A 15,235-nucleotide genomic window follows, 5' to 3' on the forward strand; every position below is an offset into this window, starting at 1 on the left:
AGTGGCCTGCTCAAGAGCTCTGACCTCAACCCTACTAAACACCTACGGGATGAGTTGGAACGGCACCACAGGTCACTGACTTTACTAACACCCTTGTGACTAAATAAACACAAATTTTCCACAACAAAATCTAGTGAAACATTGTCCCAAAAGAGTGGAGGTTATGCTAGCAGGAAATTGGTATTAAATGTGGGATGGGATGTTCAAAATAGTCAGGTGTTCACAAAATCTGTCCATATAGTGTATATGATGTAATGCAAAAACTAGTCATCTCAGACTTTGTATCTTTTGGAGACCATGGATTTATTTTTATAATAGAAACTAAAAATGACTAATACAGTGGTTCCCCGGGAACTCCCCCGCAGTGAATCCATCTAGATCAGGGGTTACCAACCTTTTTGAAACTGAGAGCTACTTCTTGGGTACCGATTAATGTGGAGGGCTACCAGTTTGATACACACAGTCGTCAGTTTGATCTAAAATAACAAATTTGCTCAATTCACATTTTATTATATGTTATTTTTAATAATTAATGATATTCATCTATGTGAAGACACTTATCATGTTAATGTTTTCTCACAATAGTTATTAACAATGATTGAACAAAGTAGGAAACAGCTATTTTTAGAAAAGGCTGATCTAGGCATTGTCACTTTCATTCAATAATGTGTTTTTAAAAAACATAGTTTAAAATGTTATCCCTAACGTTCCTGAACGTTGCGGATTCCCGTGAAATTTAAGTTAGTTTGGTTCCAAATGAGAACCCGCGAATTTCGGGTTGACTGTAATCTGTAATCCTTAAAATAAAATAATTCTAAAGACTAAAGAATTTATTTAAATTCAGTACGCCTATTATATAAAAAAAATTAAATGAATAGAATTTGAAAATATTTTTAATTTTTATTTTTAAATACAATTTGATATAACATTTGCTCGGATTTCATGTTAATTATCACCCATTACACCACAGCACCAATTTAGATTTTTTTTTTGTTCTTTCTTTTGATTAACCCATTCATGCATTTCTCAGTAACATCACCAGCCACAGGAATGTGGATGCAAAAAAAAAGAGACTAGTGCCGAAAAGTTTGTTTATAGTTGCTAGTGTTAACAGGAACTAACACTTGCGTTCAGGATGTGTAGTTATTAGTAAGAAACGGCTTTGGCCTCTCAAAACTTATTGCAGTTAAATCTATATAGTTTTGCAGCTAACTTGTGATATAATAATAAAGATCATTTAAAAAAAATGTATTGTTGGACACACGCGCACATACATACACACTATACTGATTTATTTCTATGTAATGCCGTTGATGGTAATTTCGCTCTCAAGCCAAGCTCGCTTTACGCAAGTTATATATGGAATTGGAATAAACATCTGTGTAATTATCGCTCACAGAAGCTCACCAAAGAACCTCACACATATCTCAAAGGTAATATACAGTAATGCAATCACTCAGTTTCTAGCTTCTCTATAAACAGGAAGTCATTTTTAATAACTAATAAAAAAGCACTGTGTTTTTTGTGTTGTGCACCAGCACCTCTATATCACCGCTGAGTTTTTTCCTATTCATGCAATTTATTCAAGCCACTGAGCTGTACCCTTCCTAGAACTCGATGTATATACAGGCATTTTGGTTAACAGCACACATGTGATTGTCTTGACATCAGTTTCCTGCTAAGCGAGGAGATACCTTCTTTATACCACTTGCTTCATTTTCATGTTTATTTAGTCATTAATCATAAGTCTCTTTCACTCCGAGACACAACCCTTTTTTTTGTGGGGAATTCTAGGTTCTTTGATAACACTGTTGGTGTCCATGTGACATTACATCATCAGGATCGTGAGTTAAAGTGACCGAAGGGGGTGTGAACGCATCATTTCTAAAACTTCACAGCTCAGCTGAAGGTACTGCTATTTGTTCTTTTTCTCTGAGAAAATGTGCTGAACTTTGCTTTTTCAATGTAACTAAATAGGAAAAAAATAATAATTTAAAACTATGTTTGAACTATGTTTTTTTCTTGAAAATGTTTTTCTTTTTTGGAAATGAAATCTTCAGATATATGTGAAATTTATTGTATGTGAACAGCTGATATAAAAGGTCTGGGCAGCTTTTTAAAGATAAACAGGCACCAGCGAAAGGTTTATGTTTTGATTTTAATGATTATTACACATTACATTGTAGAAAATTCCAGGTGTAAAAAAAATCGTTTTGCACACTAAGCCTGAATATATTTATGTTTAATATGTTTAACCACAAGGAAGTGGTGGCTCAGTGGTTAAGATGTTGGGCTTCTGCTCTAAAGGTTGTGAGTTCATATTTCAGCACCATCAAGCTGCCACCTTGAGCAAGACCCTTAACCCTCAACTGTTCAGTCATATACATGAGATAATTGTAAGTCACTCTGGATAAGGGCGTCTGGTAAATGCTGTAAATGTAATTGGTGTGACACATAAAGGTGTCAACATTTCTTCATTAGTATATCCAGTACGAAAACTATTAATTGATGAATTTTTTTTTTTTTTTGGAAAAAACTTTGGAAACACCTTGTCTTTAAAAGACACATGCATGTTACCTTTGATTCTATTCAACAAACTAAGTGCTGTAAAAATATGAAGATTTACTTTAACCGAATATATAAATGTACAGATGTTACAATTTATTTTCATAAAAATTCAAATCATCCCTTAGCATTAAGAACAGTTTTAAACTTTGGCATCTTGGCATCCATTGAGTTTGTTTCTCCAAACATTCAGCTGAATTATTTTGCAATGACTTGTGTAAAACTGGCCAAAGCTGTTCTTCACTAGTTGAAGATTTCTTTCTGAATTTGTGATGCAGTTCAGTCCCAGAGCAGTTCAATAGGATTTAGGTGCATTGAATTGGCAGACATTTCCATTATAGATAACACTCCAGCCGACTGTTTGTTTCCTAAATAACACTTACAGAGCTTGGATGTATGCTTCTGGTCATTATCTTGTTGTACTGTAAGGTAAAGTCGATTCCAATTAGCCCCAGTGCCAATGGAAATGCATGGTGAAGAAAATGGTTCAGTATTTCTTTCAGGCAGAATAAGTTTTCAACCTTCCTTGCACTAAAACAACCCAAAACTATTGAGCTGCCACCTCCATGTGTGACTGTGGGTGTGAAGCAGTCTGATAAAATCCACAGAATGTCCACAGAACTTCTATTTATTCACTGTCCATTGGTTTTGCCTTTTGTTAGCTAGTTGTTGTATATGAACAAAAGGAACATACATGGGTCTTAAATATGATTAAAGACTAGGTGTTTTCAAACAGGCCCTGCAAATATTCATTTGACAGTATACATGTTCTGGAATGAAAAGAATTTACATTTCGATTTGTCTATTTTTGTTTTTGCTTCTACAGATTATCTTCAAAATGCCCATTGCATGGACACCAGCTTAGCTATTCCGTCCTGGTTGTTGACAGCATCACCCTGATCACTGGTCTTCCTGCCAACCTGCTGGCTCTTTACACTTTTCTCCGAAAGGTGAAACAGCGTGCTACGCCTCTGGATGTTCTCTTGCTCAACCTCACCATTTCTGACCTTATCTTCCTTTTGTTCCTCCCGTTGCGCATAAATGAGGCAGCCAATATGAAATGGACAATGAGCTTCTTTCTTTGTCCACTCTCAGGATTCATCTACTTCAGCACCATCCACAACAGCACTTTGCTTTTGACGGCTATCAGTGTGGAGCGCTATCTAGGGGTGGCCTTCCCCATTAAATACAAACTCAAGCGAAATCCTCGATATGCCGTGTTCGCCTGTATCATATTCTGGGCACTTTCCATGGGTCATTGCAGTATCGTCTACATAGTGGAGTACCATAGAGGCAGCAATATCACGGTCAAGGATCTGAACCGAACCTCCTGCTACAAAGAGTTTACCCCTGAACAGCTGAAACTCCTTTTGCCTGTCCGTTTTGAGTTGTTCATCGTCTTGTTCTGCATTCCTTTTCTTATCTGCTGCTTCTGCTACATCAACTTCATCATTATCCTCTCTCGCTTACCTAACATCAACCCTCATAAACGCTTCAGGGCCATTGGGCTTGCTGTGGTCACCCTCCTGGTTTTTATCATCTGCTTTATACCATTCAATGTGTCCCATGTGGTGGGATTTGTTAAATGGTACAGTCCACCGTGGAGAGTCTATACAGTACTACCCAGCACCTTCAATGCCTGCTTGGACCCTTTTGTCTTTTATTTCTCATCATCAGCAGTTCGGGGAACTTTCAACAGCATAGTGCAACAGTTCCTCAACTGGCTTGACCGTACCTTCGGTCAGAAATGTAAGTGTCTGATGTTCAAAAAGGTTGCTCTACTGCCTATGAGGAGAGAACACAGAGTTCCAATGATACAATTTGATGAGAAATGACAGTTTTTTTAAATGAAAGTTTTTTGCATATAAACAAAAACAACATGCATTACTATAGGCACAAGTACATTAAGTACATGGTGACATAAATAGTTAAATCATAAATTGTAAATGCTACCACTGCTTTTACTACTGCATCCACCTAAATGCATTACATATTTCTTAAACTCACCCAGAAATGAATTCCTGGCCACTGAGATACTGTACTCTCAATTTACCTGGTTTCATTTACCTCATTTAAAGCAAGATAGATAACAAAAAGCTAAGCCTTAATACAGAACTATTTATCTTATTGATGTTTTGCTTCTACGAAAGAGTTTATGTCCAATTTATTTTTACTATAATTGTTACTAGCTTTATATTAGTTTAATAGTTATATAGTTTTTAATTTTGCTAACATAAAAAATGCATTTACATTGCTAATGAAGTTTTAAAATTACTGCATTAACTTGTTAATTTTGTCTAATTAAGTATATGATTATTATTTGTAAGGGCTCAGCATCTATGCTAATTTTAAAGTGCCACCTGTTGATACAGATTATGTAAAGGTTAACCACACCAGCTGTGTCAATGCATCAGCAACAAGGTGAGAACTGTAATATAATATTTGGATGTTACAAAAAAGAAGGATTAAGTCATCTATTTTATAGTCATGTGGCAAAAGGGGACGGCTACGCAGAAGGTAATTTCTTAACATTTTGTAACCACAGAAAGCTAAGGACAAAGTCATATAGATAGACTTTAACCACAAAGATTTATCATGGCAGGAGAGTGTTCGTTGTAAGTTGTTTCAATTTCAATGTACATTTAATTCATTTTGTACAGTGCTTTTAATTATGGACAACTTTGCAGAAATATACAAAGCCGGAAGTAACTGTGGTCACATAATACTCCTCACAAAGATGAACATTTGGGAGGAACCAGACTGAAAAAAGGAACCCATCCTGATCTGGATGACACCGGATAGTGCAATTATACATTATTCTCTGCTACAGTATACCTGTATGGGCAAAAAGTGCAATTTATCAGCAGTAGATTCGTTATAGTTTTTTCATGAAGTGTGTCTGATGACGCACTTAAATTGTACATATCATAAAGCAAAATTGTATTATTTGTAGTCCAAAGTGATCTTTATAGTTTCTAGTTTCTAGTTTTATTCTCATGTATCTTAGCTGTTTTAAGATGTTTTTTGTTTGGATTTCTGCTGTTTCTGTATGTTACAAATACACATGGTTATTCTTCTGAGAGGTTATAATAAATACATAAAGACATCTTAACTGATTATTTATTAATTATATTTGTATATAATTCATTATATTCATCTACAGATCATTATCAACTTAGTGAGACAGCTAGGAGAGGACATCTATCTGCAATTAGTATTAATGCAATAATAGTATATTAGTAGTGAGCCAGCCAGGAGTAAACATCGAAAGTGTTATATTCTTCTTTTAACATCTAAGGAAAAGAGGTGTAAAGTTGTGTTTTTGTGATGGTATCTGGAGGAAACAAACATAAAAAAGACCCAGTGTTTTATTTCCCTTTACATTCACATATGTACTGTATAATACAAATTACAATGATTATAAACAGGACTATATACAATGAGAAAGGAGAAAAAAAAGAAACAATAAGAAATTAAATAAATGTTATACAAACAGTACTAGCGGTAAATAGCGGAGGTGGAATCTGTGATAGTGGCAAAAAATACAATAAATAACACAACAACTTACCTTCCTATTTACAAGCTATCCAAAAAACAGCATAAATAGTATGTACCCCTTCTTCCTGCTCAATTATATCATTCCAATTATGATTTTTATGAATTTTCTTTGTTTATGTTTTGTAGTAAATAATGTTTCATAATCTAAAAAAAATTTTTTAATTACAAAATCATTTGGAAATCTGTCAGTATTTGGTATTATGTTAAATAAAAGTAATTAATGCAACACAGTAGTATTCTGGGACCTAAATGTTGTGGGATCTAAATGACATTAAACAGTATATTCCATAACTTTCCATCCTACTCCTGTCACATTATATACTGTAGGATCTAAAATCGTAGATTACAAGCGATCCCATTAAAAACCTTGAATCATCACAACACACATGAGATCACAGTTTCTAGCTAACACAGTGCTGAAGAATTCTTTAATCTAATTGATCAGGACGTTTTGACTTGAATTTTTTATTACAGAAGCTCTAATTGTTATTGGTTTCATCGTAATAACTCCTTCAGTATGACTTGTATAGATTCACAAAAACAAGTTGTTATTGAACATAAAAAGTTTTCTTGCAGAGAGATGTTTACAAAATATTTACGAAGTAAATAACTTTTTAACGAATCTATCTTGTGGATGTATTACACCATTACATGCACCTATAAAAAAGCACAGCATGCTGTTTAATCTAATTAATATAATGTTATTTTGTGCTTTTTCCTGATGTTTGCAGATAGTAATTAAGACAATCAGGAAGATCTTTGCATGCACACACACACACACACACACACACACACACACACACACACACACACACACACACACACACACACACACACATTAAAGGTCAATGGCATTAACACACACAAAGGTTGACTTCCAATCACCAGGAAAATTATCAGAATTTGCCTCTGGTTCTGCCCTGATGTACAGCTCTTTGATTGTTCCAGCTGCGCATGAAAACCCAGGACTCCAGTGTGATTACCAGATAAAATGCAAGACGGTGTTATTATCACATCAAATCATCTATCAGAGCAAGACGAGGGAATGTATCAGGTGAAATGTCAGTGGAGGAGGCACAAATTTGCTACTGGGTTTGATTGTAGGATGCAAAGCTGTAATATGGAAGTTCCCTTCACTTCTAACTAGTGTGTGTGTGTGTGTGTGTGTGTGTGTGTGTGTGTGTGTGTGTGTTCATTGATGGAATTATTTTAAGACATGACTGTATTTGTTTGAAATAAAGTTACAGAGCTTATTTTTGAAGCATACAAAGATTTGGCACCATCAGTTGGCATCCAATTATTTATTTATTTGAATTATCTAATTATCGTTTGCAGAAGTCACATGAAACTTTATGAGTCAAAAGAAGTCATACACAGGAAAGAATTCTACTGATAGTACAACTAAATATAAAGGCTTGCACCATAATACTCTGAAAGAATGAAGACATATCATAAGCTGAAGTTATTTGGCAAGAATGAAATATTTCGACAGAGAAAACCGCAGGCAAGATTATATTTATTTATTTATTTATTTATTTATTTATTTATTTATTTACTGACTTGCCGAAGTTGCTAATTAGCGGGTTGGTGGGACGCAGTTTCAGTTTTTCGTGCTAAAATAAAACGGAGAGTACAAGCACGTGACAACAACATCCAACATCTTTCTTATAATCTACTGCTTGCCAATGGTAAGTAAAAGAAAAATAAGTGTTTTCTTCTTATAGCTTGTCTGTCATATGACATCAGAGTTATAGTTACATAGAAACCGTGTGACCAGACTCAAGACTTCAGCTGTTTTTTGGTTTGCAAACTTTTTGCATGCATGCTAGCAGCTTTCTCGTGAAAGCAGAGCTTCATTTTCAGGATGTGATGATGTATCAGGGGTTTTACTGGATAAAAACCACCTACTGTATTCTAGCAACTTGACAACACGTCTGCATCAACAATGTGACATCAATAGTCCTTATGTATAGATGAAATACTGTGTGCACACACACACACACACACACACACACACACACACACACACACACACACACACATTTTAGATGCTTTAAAATAATTTACTACTTTTATTACTACTGATCTAATATTCTTCAGTGGTAATAAATAATGCATCAGTTGTAATGAGAGTGTTCCTTTCACACACACACACACACACACACACACACACACACACACACACACACACACACAGTTTTTTATTGAGGATTTGTACTTGCTTCATTTAGTTTTTCCCTCAACCCTAACCAGTTGCCAAGTCTCTGCTGCAGAAAAACACCCCAACAGCATGATGCTGCCACCAGCATGCTTCACTTTTGGGATGGTTTTGGGAAAGCAATGAGCAGTGCCTGATTTTCAGTCAGATATTCCTCTCTGTATTTACGAATCTTGTTCAGCTGTAATGGGATTTTGATAGAAGAGTATCTGGAGGAGTGAAAGGGAAAGTTTCTAGGACTGTGGTGAGACCTGTGATGTTGTATGGTTTGGAGACAGTGGCATGAGCAAGAAGTTTACCTGTAATGAGATGAAAATGAAATAGCATGTAGTTGCTTAACTCTATAATAAATAATTCTGACATATTATGTACTGTATATTAAAAACAGAACTAAAAAAACTTTTATTTGATTGATTTGACCTAATCCACGATTCCTCTGCGGTACCGATGCAGCCCACCAGGGGGCCACAGTCTACACTTTGAGAAACACTAAAAGTAGTGCATTAACCAGGGGGATATTGATCTTTTATGAATAAATTGTAGATGGCATAATGCAACACAATCTTAAGTTTTGTCATGTATGTCTATATCCGATATTCTCATATATTATTTCATATGTTTTTGTGTCTGGCTTCTGATCAGAAGGTCATGAGTTCAAATCCCAGCACTGTCAATTTGTCACTTTACACACATTTGTATAAATAAGATAAATGTAAATTACTCTGGATAAAGGCGTCTGCCACGTGCTGTAAATAACCATGATTTTGTTAAAAATAAAATAAAAATCCAGCACTATTTCTTCATCTCAAATTGAAATGTAAGCAAATATATCATATCCACCATAAGGTCATCAATTGATGAATATTTTGACTCCGAGTGCATACTGTTACCAATGCAAGAAGAAGACATACAAAAAATCCCAGCAAAACTCTGAAAACCATGTAAGCATCTCCAAAACATATACAATCATTAACTTTTTAATGTTGCTTTATGCAGTTTTTTTTATCCCAATATTTGCTACGGTAATGGTAACTTTCATTTTATGTTTAAGGTTATGATATAATAACCCGTGTGATCTGTAAATGACAATGCCGTGTCATTGGAGAGTTTCAATGTTGTAACCACATCGGAGGTGACACCATCGCAGCTCCTCTGAAGGTAAGAATCCTCTTTCTCTGTGGAAAGAATTAAAAATATATATAACTTTTTAATTTTAATGTCATGGTAATAACATTTTTTGTCAGGTTGTTCTTTGGTAAAATAACTAGTGATCTTTTGGAGGATTTGGACCACATATATAATGCTAATACATTATTATTTCTAAACTAACTGGTTCATGTGGATTTGTTTGGTTGCCTTAAATGGATAAAAATTGAATTATGGATATGGTCAAAGCTTTGCCTTGTGTCTGAAGCAGCATGGCTTTGTAATGTCTGAGGTAAACTGTAACTTGTACTCAGAGTTTTTTCTATACCATGATGCAAAAAGAAAGAGGATAAACCCATGCTGGTGTCAGAACCACTGTTTATGTATATGTTTACAGCTGAGTAAAAAGGAGCGAACACTCGCGTCCGGATGAATAATGCAGCTTTGTCCAGCCGAGATTTCTATTATATAGAAATATATTTCATTTTACATTAAAGTAATTGAAGAAATATTCTGTTCTTTACATCTTTAGAGCAACTGCAGGCCAAACCCACCGCCATCTACACCCACATTTAGTACATTAGATTATTTCAGAGTATGCTTATTTGTTCCTAAATAATTTTTTGCTGTCATATTGCCATTTAACAGGCAGACCAAGATGGATGAAAGTACAGTACATTATCTGTTTGTGCATCTGCAAACAGGAGGAAAGGTTTTTTTGTTGCTATGAAAAATTAACACTATAGTTATTGCATCACTTCCTTGACAACAATTCGTATTATTTTACTATCAGACGTCATTCATTTGAATCATATATTTAATCAGAAAACATGCAAAATAAAAAAAAACAAACATTTCTAAATGTTCACAGCTCAAACCACTTCCCACACCTAGGTGTGTGTGTGTGTGTGTGTGTGTGTGTGTGTGTGTGTGTATATATATATATATATATATATATATATATATATATATATATATATATAGGCGTTTTCGGGTCACAGCACACCCATTAGATTGCCTTGACAGCATTTCCTGCTAGACAAGGTGATACTTTCTGTTCTAATTATATTTATTTTTTATTCCTCTGTGAATCCTTATCGGCTTTACTGACTATAACCACCATATCTGCTTGTTTCAGGGGGTTCTGGTTTGTGTAGTAGACGTGTTGAAGCGCACGTAACATTACAACATCAGGAAACCTAAATTAAAGGGGAGGGGCAGCTTCAGCACAGGAAATACGCAGTTCATCTCATCTGGAACGTCTTGTCACAGCTAATATGAAGGGTCATCAGTACACAAATATTAGGACTAATATTAGGACTTACTGTATGGAAAAAATAAATAAATATATTAGCATAGGTCTTTTAAAGATACATCAGCATTTGGAATCCAAGATGTAAAAATAGAACCTAACCAGGAACATTTTTAATAATGTGAAAATTATTTATTTATTTATTAATAAATGTATAATCTAATTGTTTTCTACAGATCATCTATAACCAGGACCATGCTGTGGACACCAACGCTTAGCTATTCCGTCCTGGTTGTTGACAGCATCACTCTAATCACTGGTCTTCCTGCCAACCTGCTGGCTCTTTACACTTTTCTCCGAAAGGTGAAACAGTGTGCTACGCCTCTGGATGTTCTCTTGCTCAGCCTCACCATTTCTGACCTTATCTTCCTTTTGTTCCTCCCGTTCCGCATAAATGAGGCAGCCAACATGAAATGGACCATGAGCTTCTTTCTTTGTCCACTCTCAGGATTCATCTACTTCAGCACCATCTACAACAGCACTTTGCTTTTGACGGCTATCAGTGTGGAGCGCTATCTAGGGGTGGCCTTCCCCATTAAATACAAACTCAAGCGAAATCCCCGATATGCCGTGTTTGCCTGTGTCATATTCTGGACACTTTCCATGGGTCATTGCAGTATTGTCTACATAGTGGAGTACCATAGAGGCAGCAATATCACGGTCAAGGATCTGAACCGAACCTCCTGCTACAAAGAGTTTACCCCTGAACAGCTGAAACTCCTTTTGCCTTTCCGTTTTGAGTTGTTCATCGTCTTGTTCTGCATTCCTTTTCTCATCTGCTGCTTCTGCTACATCAACTTCATCATTATCCTCTCTCGCTTACCTAACATCAACCCTCATAAACGCTCCAGGGCCATTGGACTTGCTGTGGTCACCCTCCTGGTTTTTATCATCTGCTTTGTCCCGTACAATGTGTCTCATGTGGTGGGATTTGTAAGATGGTACAGTCCACCGTGGAGAGTCTATACAGTTCTACCCAGCACCTTCAATGCATGCTTGGACCCTTTTGTCTTTTATTTCTCATCATCAGCAGTTCGGGGAACTTTTATCAACATAGTGCAACAGTTCCTCAACTGGCTTGACCGTACCTTCAGTCAGAAATGTCTGATGTTCAAAAAAGGTCGCTTTACTGCCTATGAGGAGAGAACACAGAGTTCCAATGATACTTCTCGCTAGAACTGCAAGTAGGTACATACATTCAGGTCCACAAGTATTTAGACACCGACCCAATTTTGCAAGTATAAAATGTGATCAGTCTGTATAAGGACACACAAAGAAAGGTCACAAAGAAATCCCACAGTTGTTGAGGGCAAGTATAATTTAACCCTGATAAGAGGGTACTATCAAGCTCTGACCTCATTTTCTATTAAACACCTTTGGAACATCTTTGCAAATGAGGATTATATGTTGAATTGAACGTTCAAAAAAGCACATAATAATCTTATAGTCAGGAGTCCACAAACATTTATCCATATAGTGTATATAGGGAGCAATTTCAAGTAGTAAAGTTGTAGATGTTATGACACTTTTTTAAATCAAATACATTGGATGATGACTCACACATGTATGTCATTGTTTTGCACAGTTATTGGAAGATTATTATGTTTATGAAGGATATTTATCTCTTCATATTCAGGCACCCATAACGTTAAACATTTTTAGTCAGTTGGTTTGTTAGTTGCTTATTATTGTTTAACAGGGTCGACCAATCACAATCAGGGATTTTGGACTATTCAGTTAGCTACTCAAGCTGACCTGAGAGCCAATCAAATGCTAAAGGCTGAGGAGCATCTATTTTTCACGTTATTAATATGGAAAGTTTGTTTAAAAGTACATTTATATTTAAGGCATTTGGCAGTGGATTAGGTTTATCTCATTCATACAGCTGAGCAGCTATGGGGTTAATGTCCTTGCTCTGGTGGCTTAGAAGTGGCAGCTTGGTGTGGCTAGGATTTGAACTTGATATCCAAAGTTGAATGCCTTAACCATTAAGCTACAACCTCCCTATACATACGTCATAGCTTAAAATATTTGAATAACAAATTATGAAAACAGCACAGTTTCTATTACTGGCTGCCATCCATTCAAATGCACAACACAGATCCTGATCTCACCTCGAAATGAATTCCTGTGCAACCACTAAGTTATTACAGTATATCAGCTACCCACCTACTCAGAACAGTGTTCCCTATTAAAAACAGTAATACTGAGCTATTTATCATTCTGATGTTTTGCTTCTGTCCAAATATTTACTATGGTCTATACCAAGGGTCTCTAACTTTTTCACAACCGTAGACTAGTTTTCATTTTGAAAGTATTCTTGCTTATCGGCTGGTGGGGTGTGTATCGGGAGGGGGTTGCCTAGTTTCAAAATAGCAAAGCAATTTTAAGCATTTTATTGGCTCATTAGCTAATGCATCTCCACATATTACACACATGGGGTTTGGAGTATGTGAACTGCCCATAGAGACAGAACTATATTTTAGATACGAGTCATCACTTTTTTTTTGTTTTTCTTTGAAGGGCTGCTTTCTTTTTTGCCTTTTTCTTGACACTAGCTGTTTATCACTATTACTTGGCCTTCTTTTACTTCCTCCACTAAAGAAACTTCCAGGTTATGTTTGTTTAATGCTCATTTTAATAATATGATTTACCTGTGGAAATGATGGTTCCAAAATTGCACCATATGTAAATTATGATATTGGTTATTAAAGGACAAAATTCATAATAAAAATACACTGATACATCTATAGACATTTTCTGAAGAATGTCCCTGGAAACTATTCTACTGCATGGTACTGGTTGCGACCCAATGTTTGTGGACTTCTGGTTTATACTTGTAATATGCCAATCTTCTGCAAACTTTTGGAAAGAATTTGGAATAGAATAACCATCTGTTAATGCAGAAAAATGGTAACCAGGACCTATTTACCAAAGGTTAACAAGTATGTCATTGCATCACACAACCATGACAGAATTTTGTTAAATTATCAGTTGGAAGCAATATCGTAAAAAAAACAGAATCATGTCTGGTTTTTATGCATTGTTGCCTGAGGGCCCAATGATCACCGTATCCAATATTGATTTTCAGATTGTCTGAATATTTCAATGATATCATGTACTGTAGATGATAAGATATTCTAAGTCTTTGCAATTTTATGTTTGAACATTATTCTAAAATTGTTACACAATTTGTAGATGCAGTTTTTCCCAGATTGATGAAGCTCTGCCCATGTTTTCTTCTGAGAAACTCTTCCTCTCAAACTCTTTTTATATTTAAACCTGTTGCCAATTAACATAATTAGTTAGAAAAATGTTCCTTCATCTGGTTCTTTTTAGTAACACTTACCAGTCCAGCCTTTTGTCACAACTTTTTAGAGATGTGTTTACCTTCTTTTTTCCTTATAATGGTACATTTCTACCATTTAAACATTTGATATGTTCAATGGTGAATAAAATATGGGTGTATAAGATTTGCCAATAATTGCATTTTATTGTTTTTATTTACATTTTACACAGTGACCCAACTTTTTTTTTTGTAATTTGGGGTTATAACATGCCAGAAAGAGCTCCCTGAGGTGAAATGAGGGAGAAACCTGTAAGAAATCAGACACAAAAGGGAACTCATCCTCATATGGTTGACAGTGCAATTACAAATAAATCCTGTAAATAAATGAGTACTATTGCGTATTATCACTTTTGTGTATTATTGCAATTGTGTAAACAGGGAATACATTATGGTTACAACATGAAGTCTACTTTGTTAAAGCAGTTTAACACAAGTTCTGCAGTAAAACTGTGTTGTGTCAGTAGTGTGTCTTATTAGGGACAGTATAGTTTCGCTCACCAGCATCTGTAATGCATATTTGGACCCCACAATAGTTTACTGCAATCTTTTTACCTTGTTTAATAGCACTAGTAGAGTTCAAACTTCCAAATTTCCCTATGTTTAAGCAATATATGGAATGATTGAGTCATTTATGACAAATAATTTATGTGTGGCTCTTGTGTTGTTTGTTCCTTGTTCATGTTTTGAAACTAATGAACTTTACACAGGCTTTAACGAAAGACAGTGTCTGTTACACGGTGTAACAGGTGAAATATTTTGTGGCTCCTTTAAAAGCAGAGCGGCATTTTGGGAATAGCCTGCTGCTGCATTTTTCCGCTATTACTACATGTGTGCAAGACCGAGGAATATGTCCTTATTATTTTCTGATTTTATAACAAAGAGATCCCAAATAAAATAAAAAAAACTCTTTAAAAGACATTAAAGACAAAAACAAATTAAAGAATAATCTGATCTTATAGTCAATTAGGAACTTAATACAACGAAGTCCAACAGTCTTATACATGTACAATACCTGATAAGGATTTAAGGTCTGGCTGAATAGATAATTGTATTAAACACTCTTGTCAAAATGTCAAATTGACTGAAA

The 15,235-nt window shown here is 35.3% G+C and overlaps 2 protein-coding genes across 2 annotated transcripts in view; both read left to right on the forward strand.

The window, feature by feature from the left end:
• The window catches only part of LOC124403667 (free fatty acid receptor 2-like), a 17,885-nt gene extending 12,251 nt beyond the window's left edge, over positions 1-5,634 (forward strand). Inside the window, exons 2-3 of the mRNA XM_046877367.1 lie at positions 3,392-4,314; positions 5,253-5,634. Of these exons, the coding sequence (XP_046733323.1) occupies positions 3,392-4,314; positions 5,253-5,254 (925 nt within the window). The 3' untranslated portion in view covers positions 5,255-5,634. The remainder of the gene's footprint in view (positions 1-3,391; positions 4,315-5,252) is intronic.
• A 5,360-nt stretch (positions 5,635-10,994) lies between these two features.
• On the forward strand, positions 10,995-12,005 carry LOC124403668 (free fatty acid receptor 2-like). Its single transcript, XM_046877368.1, has one exon. The coding sequence runs from the start codon at positions 10,995-10,997 to the stop codon at positions 11,973-11,975; it is 981 nt and encodes a 326-aa protein (XP_046733324.1). The 3' UTR covers positions 11,976-12,005.
• The last annotated feature ends 3,230 nt before the right edge of the window (positions 12,006-15,235 follow it).

Source organism: Silurus meridionalis, chromosome 21, assembly GCF_014805685.1.
Source record: "Silurus meridionalis isolate SWU-2019-XX chromosome 21, ASM1480568v1, whole genome shotgun sequence".
Lineage (NCBI taxonomy): Eukaryota > Metazoa > Chordata > Actinopteri > Siluriformes > Siluridae > Silurus > Silurus meridionalis.